Raw genomic sequence first — 9543 nt, forward strand, 5'->3', positions numbered from 1 at the left:
ATGTCAACGATTGCAATTGTCTTCTCCATGGACAACCCTTCTTTGGAACGTTCTCTTTCACTGCATCCTTCAAACTGTCATCAAACTTATTTATTTTTAAAACCTGTTCACTCTGTTATGGCTACTTGCCTCTAAAACTCTCTAATGGGTCTTTTTAACTTCAGCATACAGTCTGGATTCCACTCATGCTTCACTCGAGATAGGCCCCAACCTATCTCTCCAGTCTCATTTTTTTTACATTGTCTGTCCTATCCTTCCTCCTCCTGATATATTCCTCTCCGTTAGAAGCATGCAGTTCTTCTGTGTCTTTGCAGGCATGACCAACTCTACCTAGAATGCCCTGATTAGTTATCCATCTTGTCTATTACATCTTTCTTGTCTTCCAAGAAGGAATCAATCCATTCCTGGTCCTTGTATTGATATTCTCCATCATAGTCTATGGTTTTTACTACAAGTATTACATGAGATGCTTGAAAATGCTTAACGCAATGTGAGGCATCTTTGAAATGCTCAGTGTTTGATAGCCCGGATAATGAGTGATAATGATGACAATGGTGGTGATAACACTGTCTCTTCTTCCTGACTGAGAGTTTTAGGAAACTGAACTTTTGTTTTATTCATTACCCCCAACTAGCACGGAGCTTGCCTGGCCTATACCAGGCATTCCAAAAGTCATTTGACTTCTTGAGATGCACAAAGAAATACATACAGGGATACTCAGAAAAAGGTTTATTCAGAATAAGAAACAATAGTGAAAATGATTATATTGGATTGTCAGAAAAATGATCACGTATTTTTTTCTGTTTTTCTATGCAAAAATGCATCATGACTTTTCTGACAACCCAATAAAAGGCAAATAATCAAAAAAGTAGAAACATAAGTGTCTGTTGAACTGGACCAAACCACAAAGACAACTGCAGAGACAAAGATTATTAAAATGTACTTACATAATTTGTCAGCTGACTCTGAGTCAGCTGACATTGCTTCTTGGTTCAGTTTATTACTGAGAAATTATGTAAATACCACAAAGCACATATTCAAGATCAAGGATACAAGTGGCCCCCAATCCTGTGTTTTCACAGAGGTGCACCCCAAGTTCCTAGCTTTGGTAGCCTTCATGGGTTGAAGAACACACAAGTCAGAGAAAGTCCAACAATGGGCATGGAGCTCTCTTACTAATGGCTGGTTGAACGGCCATGGCAGCATGCATGGTCTGACTGTGTACCACAGTGAATTGCTTCCTCATTTTCTTTGTTAGTATATCCTCTAACTTACCCACAATTCCCAGGAGGTCTGGCCATTCTCACGATACTTATCAATAGGGAAGTAGACCAATGAATAATGTCTTACCCATCTTGTTAGGCAAAATGCAACCAATAAAATAAAATCCACACTAGTTATTTATTTTTTTTTTTTCAAGATAGAATGGATTCATGAGCATGTGAGGGAGAGAGGTGAGAATCCTCCATAGAGTCTGGTTACACTGTGCTCCTCTTCTTCCAGTCCTCCAACCTGCCAGATCCTGTCTGCAGGATCCTGGGCACTCATACATGTGCCCATCATGTTTCAGGCTGACTAGGCCCAGGATTCCAACCTGGGCTGCCTCTGGGATCCAGCTTCTCCTGAGCAGCACTGCTAGGCCATGGAGCTGGCCCTATATTAGTTATTTAAAGACCATTTAATATAGAGCTTTGGCTAAATGGGTATTTGATGAACAAAGTGTATGTATTAGATAAAATATTAGATGGTGAATATCAGAGGGGGGAAATGAAATGGAAGAGGGTATAGAGGTTTCTGCTGACTTAATGTCTTATTGCATGAACTGGGCTGTGGAAACATGGGTGATTTTTATGCAATCCTTCATATATTTCTATTCCAGAAACATGAAAATGTTTAAAATAACTTGGAATATACTTTTGTTCTTTAATAAGGGAACATTTCATAAAGAAACCCCACAAGGCTTTGGTATTTCTAAACTTCAAGCAGGCTGTTTGTTTGGGTCCAGAAGAACCTCCCTCTTCCTGTTTCCACCACAAGACAAAAGGTACACGTTGTCCACCATGGAAACACTGCTGCCCGCTCTGCCTTTTTGAGGTTATTATGCTTACTCCTGGCAGAAGAGTGGTACCAAGCATCTAGAACACCTTGTCCAGCCCCAGAAAACACACACACAGAGTCTTGGTGTTGGGAGGTCTTGTGCAACTCACCATGCAGAATTACAAAAGGATAATAACAATCAGAAAGTGCATTGGTCGGGGTGATGGTAATCCAACTGAAAACACTTTGAGCAAAAAATAAATCAATAAATGAGACTTCTCAACTCACAGAACTAGGGAGGCCAGTGGAGTACTTGCTTCCTCCAGTTGGGTCCAGGTACTGACATGTCTCCAGAGCTCTGTGGCTACACTCTCCTTTGTCATCCTTGGACACAGGCTGTTTTCAGTTTTCAGTGAATATGGCTCCTGGAGACTCCAGATATACATGTTCGTGTGCCTCTGATCATGAAAGACAGTCATTTTGGAGTTGTTAAATCTGAAGTCTTAAAGAGGGTTCTAACTGACTTGGCTTTAGGCATAAGCAGAGCCCTGCATAGATCTCTAGGCCCAGCAGGCCTGGTCTGTGATTGGTTAGCCCTGGGTGATTCACCACCAAAGCTGTCATCAGTGATGCTCAATCCTATTTACATAAAATAAAATGTCATGTGATTCTTGAAGACAAGTAAATTAAAATCATTCAACCCACCTCCTTACATTTTTCTCCTTTCACTTACCTTCGAATGACCTGGAATTTCTCTAAGAGATGGTTAAATTATCTCCTTTCCATTCCAAGTACCTCCTGTCTCTAGCTGTGTATTTAAGAAATCTCCCTCACAGTTGTTACCATTTTTATATCCACATGTATTTTCAGGAAATCCTTTGTTAGAGGCAAGTGTGTATATGTGAGAGAGAATGATGGCCACATTTACCTAGGCACGAATCCCGATTTTTATGCAATCCTTCATATATTTCTATTCCAGAAACATGAAAATGTTTAAAATAACTTGGAATATACTTTTGTTCTTTAATAAGGGAACATTTCATAAAGAAACCCCACAAGGCTTTGGTATTTCTAAACTTCAAGCAGGCTGTTTGTTTGGGTCCAGAAGAACCTCCCTCTTCCTGTTTCCACCACAAGACAAAAGGTACACGTTGTCCACCATGGAAACACTGCTGCCCGCTCTGCCTTTTTGAGGTTATTATGCTTACTCCTGGCAGAAGAGTGGTACCAAGCATCTAGAACACCTTGTCCAGCCCCAGAAAACACACACACAGAGTCTTGGTGTTGGGAGGTCTTGTGCAACTCACCATGCAGAATTACAAAAGGATAATAACAATCAGAAAGTGCATTGGTCGGGGTGATGGTAATCCAACTGAAAACACTTTGAGCAAAAAATAAATCAATAAATGAGACTTCTCAACTCACAGAACTAGGGAGGCCAGTGGAGTACTTGCTTCCTCCAGTTGGGTCCAGGTACTGACATGTCTCCAGAGCTCTGTGGCTACACTCTCCTTTGTCATCCTTGGACACAGGCTGTTTTCAGTTTTCAGTGAATATGGCTCCTGGAGACTCCAGATATACATGTTCGTGTGCCTCTGATCATGAAAGACAGTCATTTTGGAGTTGTTAAATCTGAAGTCTTAAAGAGGGTTCTAACTGACTTGGCTTTAGGCATAAGCAGAGCCCTGCATAGATCTCTAGGCCCAGCAGGCCTGGTCTGTGATTGGTTAGCCCTGGGTGATTCACCACCAAAGCTGTCATCAGTGATGCTCAATCCTATTTACATAAAATAAAATGTCATGTGATTCTTGAAGACAAGTAAATTAAAATCATTCAACCCACCTCCTTACATTTTTCTCCTTTCACTTACCTTCGAATGACCTGGAATTTCTCTAAGAGATGGTTAAATTATCTCCTTTCCATTCCAAGTACCTCCTGTCTCTAGCTGTGTATTTAAGAAATCTCCCTCACAGTTGTTACCATTTTTATATCCACATGTATTTTCAGGAAATCCTTTGTTAGAGGCAAGTGTGTATATGTGAGAGAGAATGATGGCCACATTTACCTAGGCACGAATCCCTTCTCTTTCATTCTCCTTTTGGGATCTTGAGTATGCCTGTACACATGTCTGGTGTGATTTTCAAGCTTCCAGGTCCAGAGCTTGAACCTCACAGTTGGCCATGTGGGATCCAGCGTCTTAACCTCCATGCCACCTGCTGACCCAGTGCTTTTGTTTTTTGTTGTTGTTGTTTGTTTGTTTTTTTGTTTTTTTGTTTTTTTTTTTTTGCATTGAGACAAAGCTGACAACTCGATGCTGAAATCAGAGGAAGAACTGTCCCTTGGAATCTGTTAGAAGGCCCCCTGCTTATATTTTACCAAACCAATGGGTTCAAGGTCAGTTGCTGACTTCTAGTCAACGTGGAAATGTCTGGAAGTGAGCCTTCATTGCTCAGGAGTCACAATAGACACAACACAACCAACACACAACTTCCTCAAATGAAACTTGGCAAGCCTGAAATGTTTCATATTTTATAAAAAGACAAAAGAACACACAATTTTAAAGATTATGTGATTTGGACAATATACAGTCACCACAGCTTTAAAACTACTATCTGTTATTCCAGTGTTGAACACAAGGAACTTATAAGCTCTTCTCAAAATTAAACATAGGATGGGCTTACCCTCCATATCCCTTCTCTTTATAGTAACCACTAGACCATAAAAATAGTGTTAATTTCCTGGTGCATTTAGTAAAGTACTCATATTGAATCTGTAAGTAGATATCAGACCATATATAAAAATAAACATATGTCAGGAACCAGCAGTTAGTGTAATGGCTATGTTGCTGGACTCCCACGTAGTCGACTGTGGTTCGCGTCCCGGACCCGGTGGCTTAAAATTCACGCCAGATGTGTGTGCGTGCGTGCCCAAGATCCCGAGAGCAGAATGGAGGAGAAGGGATTGCGGCGTGACCATCCCCCCTGAAGGGTGATTTCTCGCTTTCTGTCTCTATGTCTCTCTCTATCTGTCTGGCAAGTGCATGCACCCTACAGCAAAAAAACCTCTCCAAATAAATAAATAAATAAATAAACATATGTGTCCCAATTGTGATTTTTTTTTAATGTAAAAGTTTGGAACTTGAAATAATTTTGGAGATATCATATCTGAAAATTCAAAACCATTTCTTTAATTTTAAGAATATCTATATTAAATGATCAGTAGCAATACACTCTTAAATTTCAAGTAAAATGAAATGTACAGATTTCGAAAAAAGTAGGCTGCCCAGTGTTGGGAATCGTGTTAACATTAACTGCCATGGTCTTTGTGTTATGAGTTTTCTGCTTTCAGGTGGGGCAGTCCAGGGTTATGAATGGCCTGGGCCAGACCTCCTTTGATAGAGACTTGGTCTAGCTGTCCTTTCTTCTAGCACATCTCAGAACAACTTGCACTGTCGAGGTAAACTTCCACATTACCACGTGACTGGAGAAAAACAACTGTACTCAAGTCAGCAGCCCAGAACACCATGTGAGTTCAGTTGTCTTTTATGTCGCAGAGAATTCAGTCATAAACCTCTCCATGTCCATCCTTACTGTTCTCTTCAAGGGCACATCTCTGTTTACATTGGTCCAAAACTTCACTTTGTACCCTTTCCTGCACACGTACACGGTACAGCATGTATCACAGCAGATAAGGCTGGAGCTTGGGTTTAATCCTCATTTACCTGACCCGAACACCCATGTTCTTTCCATTACACTACATTGCAACATGCCAAAGTAGTTACAAAGGGGAGGAGGCAAAAATCACCATCATACTTAAGAACATTGATATGTGAATATTTGATAAAAAAATAAAATATTTAAGAATCATTGGTCTCTACTACTGAGATAGCCCTTCCATTTATCTTCGTAAACATGGTAACCCATAGACACATTTAGCAAAATATATGATTCAAAAATTGATGTGATAAAGGGATGTCCTATTGCATTACAACATTTTTACAAAGCTATGAACATTAAGAATATTGGTATTAGCAGACAAGTCATTGCTAAATTGCTGGTCCCACATGAGTTGGGAACTGCGTCCTTTGTGAACCACCTCCCAAACAATGCCAGTGTTAAGATAGGCTCAGATGATCCGTTCTTGTTTACCAAACGCCCATCCGTTAGCACCTGGAGAAATGATGGGGAAAATAAGGTCAGCTTTGTTGAAATAAATATCTCAAACAAACTAATGCTTTTGAAACCATCCTAGACATAATGATTGATCAAGTCATTCCTCTTTGGGGATGGAGGAGCAGGCAAGATTGGCATGGGACGGCTATTTTATATGTAATAAATGTGATAGCAATTAAAGAGAGCCTAAGATTTGAGTTTCTAGAATGTAACTTCATTGAAAGTCAAAATCGGTAGCAGTAATAAATCATTGAGTTCAATTGCATGTAAGATAATCAGGAACTAGAAAAGTGTACATCCCACTTTTCCCTCAAGAAGTTTAATTGGGGGCCAGCAGGTGGTGTGGTGATTAGTGGCTGGATGTCACATGGCTGACTGTGCAGTTCAAGTCCTAGACCTGGTAGCTTGAAAATTGCACCAAGCACATGTGTGTGCATGCTGAAAGACCCAAGAGGTAAAAGAAAAGAAAAAGAGAGAGCGATAAATTTAATTGGACCAGCTGGTGACACAGCAGAAATGCAACTAGACCTACATGGGAAAGGTCCTGAGTTCATACCCTGGGACCTCCCTGAGCACTGCAAGTGTGTTTGTGTGTAAGTGTGTCTGTGATCTGGACTGGAGGTGGATTGTGGTATGAAGACCCTTGTTGGTGGTTCCTGTTTCTTTTTCCCCTCTCTCACAGAAAAACAAATAAATAAATAAACTTTAAAAAAAAAAAGAAGCTTAAACATTAATAGTGAAACTAAGCAAATTCTAAACATAGAGAACTCAGTAATATTAGTATAGTGAAGAAGGAAGCAGATAAGTGCTTAGGAGATCTGAGAATGAAAAGCCAGTATGTTCTGCTTTTCTGGACTACAACCTGCCATATAAGAAGAAGCCATGAGGAATCTCTTTCTGGAGCTATATGACAAATACATGATATTGTGAAAAGCTGAACTCCAAGCAGCAAGACAGAAGTGTGTAGGGCAGCTCTAAGCAACATACTCTCTCACTCTAGTTTGGTTAGAACCAGTGATGTGCTGAAGCCGGCGGTGCATAGACTTGTGAGTACACATTGCTAAATTTCCAGTAACTTTGACAACTAATTGTTGAACAGAGCCATTCTTAAAATTCATCAAGGCTTGCCAGGCTATGAAGGAGAGACACTCTATGTCCGCACTTAATATATACCGAGTTTTGCACTCTATAACTGAAACTGATGGGCTAAAGGGTGTACAAACACAAGAGAGGGGTGTGAATGCCAGATGTGGTGTGTGTGGAGGAGTGGGGCTTGGGGATAAACATTTGGAGGAGGGATACGAAGACAGCATTGTTGAGACAGGGAGGTAGTGTTGTTATATTTTGATCAACTGGATCGGGGAGAAATGTTCACATATTGAAATGATCACCTTGTAAGCTAAATAATGTGAATGAATGTATTTTAAAAAATGTAAAAAAAAATAAAGAAAAAAATTAATCATGGCAAGAATATGTATACCATGGAAACACAAATGCCACAAATCGGGAAATTTTCTTTTCTTTCTCAGAGAGCAAGCTGTTAACATTTACAGCACTCTACTGGCTAGAACTAAGGAGATCAGTGGGTAAGTCATATAGTCAGAGGAAGGTGAGAACACAGTGTGAAAACCATGTCCACAGAGGAATCTTTGTAACGAGTACGGTGCACAAAGTAATTGAATGAGAATAGAAGGACATGAATAGACAGACAATAGAACAAGGATAAAAGAAAATGAACTCATCAGCTTCAGAAAGAACAGTGTGCATAGAGAAGAAATTAGAAATAGAAAAACAGATCATTACAACTGGAAGAAAAAATATCATAGAAGATAACGTTTGTGCTACACTGTAAACAAAGTACCTACACATGCTATCATATTTGACCTTCACCAAATCAGTAAGAAAGTATCTGTCTTATAAGTAGCCATTTCAGAGGTTAGCTACTTTCCCAAGGTCAGGTAACTAGCTAGTTAGTTGCAGGGGCTAAGTTCTGTCAGAGCTTCTGACAATGCACTAGAGTTATCTAAGGTGCTAAATAAAGCAAGATGTCTCCACATTTGTGAGCACAGGGCGTAGCACTCCACCCTTTTAGCATAAAACTAGGAGGATGGGGAAGAGGCTACACAATAAGTGGGCTGAGTTTTCTGCAGTCATGATCCTTTAAGATAATGTGTAAATATTTGCGAAAGGTCAACAGTCAACAGAACGGGAAATTCTCAAGAACATATCTTCAACATGACTGATGCAAAACAACCTGTCATCTACAATGTTATAACTACCCTTTCTATATAGTAGCAATATATTGAGAGGGGCCATGCTATGCGAGTTCTCTCAAAAAAGAAGAAAAAAAAAAGAAAGAAAGAAAGAAAAGAAAAGAAAAGAAAAAAGAACTGGTTACTGTCTTATTTAGCTGTTTTGGAGAGAAGTAGACACCCTGACCCTACACAATCTTTAGATCACCAGCCCTAGGTAGGAAAAATACATAACCTTGGGCTAAAAACAGAAATACCCAAGTCTGAGTAATTTTTAAAGAATATTGGCTTATTTATCTCATTTTATTTTTAGATTTTGCCACAGGGCTCATATGTGTTCAATAGAGAGGAAAGAAACAGATACAGAAAGTGAGAAATCACCCCCTGGAGGGGGTTAGGGGGGCGGCCACACTATAATCCCTTCTCCTCCCTTCTCTTTCATTCTCCTCTTGGGTTTTGGGAACAAATGCACACATGCACACATGCACAACCTGATCTTAAACCCACTGGATCCGGGACTCAAACCACAGTCAGCCAGGTGGGAATCCAGCAGTCTCAACCACCATGCCACCTGCTGGTCCCTAGGATTATTTAGTTCATGGTTTTGGAGATTAAAGTTCCAAGTCATCATCTTATGAGGGTCTTCTTGCTAATGCATGCCATGGCAGAGGGCATCACGCGGTGAGAGAGCAGGAGAGCAGAGCATGCATGTCTGTGTCCCTTTCTTCCCTGGTCATATTCCCTCTCCTTATAAACCCACCACTATTCAGACAGAGGGTCCCACCTCGATAACCATATCCAATTCTAATCACCTCTCTCTCTCTCTTTTTTAAAGAATTCTTTCTTTATTTATTTCCATTTGTTACTATTATTATTATTTACTTTGACCAAAGAGAGCCAGAGAGAGAAAGGGAAAGTGAGAAAGCAAGTCACCCAGTTCAGGATTCAAACCACAGTCAGCCTTGTGGGAATCCAGTGCCTTTAACCACCACCCCACCTGCCAGCCCCACAAAGGCTCCACTTCTTTTTTTCTTTTCTTTTCTTTTTTTTTTTTTTTTTTTTGGAGAGGTTTTCGCTAACGG

The 9543-nt window shown here is 40.2% G+C and overlaps 1 protein-coding gene across 1 annotated transcript in view; it reads right to left on the minus strand.

Annotated features, from left to right (window-relative positions):
• Positions 1–5884: 5884 nt before the first annotated feature.
• The window catches only part of LOC102491237 (vascular non-inflammatory molecule 2), a 16562-nt gene continuing 12903 nt past the window's right edge, over positions 5885–9543 (minus strand). Inside the window, exon 8 of the mRNA XM_006144321.2 lies at positions 5885–6206. Within this exon, the coding sequence (XP_006144383.1) occupies positions 6033–6206 (174 nt within the window). The 3' untranslated portion in view covers positions 5885–6032. The remainder of the gene's footprint in view (positions 6207–9543) is intronic.

Source organism: Tupaia chinensis, unplaced genomic scaffold, assembly GCF_000334495.1.
Source record: "Tupaia chinensis unplaced genomic scaffold, TupChi_1.0 Scaffold000117_2, whole genome shotgun sequence".
NCBI lineage: Eukaryota > Metazoa > Chordata > Mammalia > Scandentia > Tupaiidae > Tupaia > Tupaia belangeri.